Source organism: Microtus ochrogaster, chromosome 4 (genome assembly GCF_000317375.1).
Source record: "Microtus ochrogaster isolate Prairie Vole_2 chromosome 4, MicOch1.0, whole genome shotgun sequence".
Lineage (NCBI taxonomy): Eukaryota > Metazoa > Chordata > Mammalia > Rodentia > Cricetidae > Microtus > Microtus ochrogaster.
The window spans coordinates 39,217,202-39,218,908 of record NC_022011.1 but is presented as its reverse complement, the minus strand read 5'-3'; the positions used below and the strand labels follow the sequence as shown (position 1 = coordinate 39,218,908).

At 41.7% G+C, this 1,707-nt stretch overlaps 1 protein-coding gene across 1 annotated transcript in view; it reads left to right on the top strand.

The window, feature by feature from the left end:
• The window catches only part of Nr6a1 (nuclear receptor subfamily 6 group A member 1), a 148,543-nt gene that overhangs the window by 24,607 nt on the left and 122,229 nt on the right, over nt 1-1,707 (top strand). Inside the window, exon 2 of the mRNA XM_005345955.3 lies at nt 752-799. Within this exon, the coding sequence (XP_005346012.1) occupies nt 752-799 (48 nt within the window). The remainder of the gene's footprint in view (nt 1-751; nt 800-1,707) is intronic.

Genomic DNA, 1,707 nt, shown 5'->3' with positions numbered 1-1,707 from the left:
AAATAAATAAATAAATAAATAAAGAATGTATCTTCTCTTAACAGTAAGGATGATAATCTTGTGACATTTTCTTTTTCATTTGCTAGTACTGTTTGATGGCCAGATCTATGCATTTAATAAAAAGTTGTTTTCTGAAAATTTTGTTTAAAACAGATCCCCCTTGCTCAGTTCTCCATTCTCCTGTGAAACTAGCAGCAAACAGTGTAGGATTTGTACATAAGCAACTGTATATTCAAAACTACCAACCTTAGCTCACTCCCTCCTCTTCCTTCCTTTTTCCAAGGCGCAGGGTCTCTCTATGTAGCAATGGCTGGGCTGGAACTTACTGGTAGACCAGGCTGGCCTTGAACTCACTGAGCTCCTCTTTCCTGTGCCTCCTGGGTACTGGGATTAAAAGTGTGAGCCAGTATACTGAGCAAAAACATTTGAAGTAGTAATTGTCATAGTTTATTTAAAGGAGTTATATTACTTATTTTGTCATTGCTGTAACAAAAGAAGCTTATTGAGGGATATGCCAGTCTTTGGTTACAGTTTTATGGTCCAGTTCCTTATGACAGAGGTAATAGTGGCTGCTGGAGCAGGTCTGGTTTTGCAGCAGGAGTGTGAAGCAGTCATACTTATGTCTGTATTCAGGAAGGAGATGAGACAGGAATGCTAGTGCTCAGTGCTCTTTGTACATTTATTGAGTTTGGGTCCCCAGCATGTCGGCTTGTGCTGCCCACATTAAGGGTTGGTTTATTCTCAGTTAAAGCCTTCTGTAAATGTCCTCTCAGACAAGCAGAGGTTTGTCCCTTAAGTGGTTATGGTTATAAATCCTTCAAGTTAGCAGTGAAGGTCAACTATCACAGTCAAGGTCAAGCATTACAGAGGCCAGATTGTTTTCTCCCCTGTTCCTTCTTTCCTCTTGTTCTATCCTCCTCCCTTCCATTTTCTCCTTTCCCCTCCCTCCTCTATCTTCCCCTTCTCTTTCCCTCCTGTTCTCTCCTCCCTTCCCTTCTCTTCCTCCTTCCCTCCTCTTCATTCCTCCCTCCCCCTCTCTTCCTCCTTCCCTCCTCTTCATTTTTCTCTCTCCCTCTCTTCCTCCCTCCCTCCCTCCTCCCTCCCCCCTCCCTCCCTTCCTCCCTCCCTCACTTCCTCCCTCCCTTCCTCTCTCTGTGTATGTGTATATATACACCTGTGTTTGGGCAGGTGTGGACTCACATGGCTGTACCTGCACTTGCAGGCCAATTGGTTGCAATTTGCTATTTGCTACTCACATAATGATAATAGTAATAATAATTATTATTATTGTATCTTTATAATAATGATAATTATTACTACAGGAATTCTCACTGATCCTGTTTTTCAAGACTCTGTAAGTTTTGATAAAAACTATTTAAATTTCCTGTGCTCCCAATTTGTGGCATGAAATATTCTGGGACATGGTTATAGTTGTTACAGAAATAAAACATGAGTGTCTGCTATGTATTAACTTTATTTTGCTATATGTTAAGAGGTCACATGATAATTTAGATTTAACATTTATGAGACAGTCTAGAGTTACCTTCTCGTTCTAGAACTTTTTTTTTAATTTATTTATTAAGGATTTCTGCCTCCTCCTCCCCACCACCGTCTCCCATTTCCCTCCCCCTCCCCCATCAAGTCCCTCTCCCTCATCAGCTGAAGAGTAATCAGGGTTCCCTGACCTGTGGGAAGTCCAAGGACCGC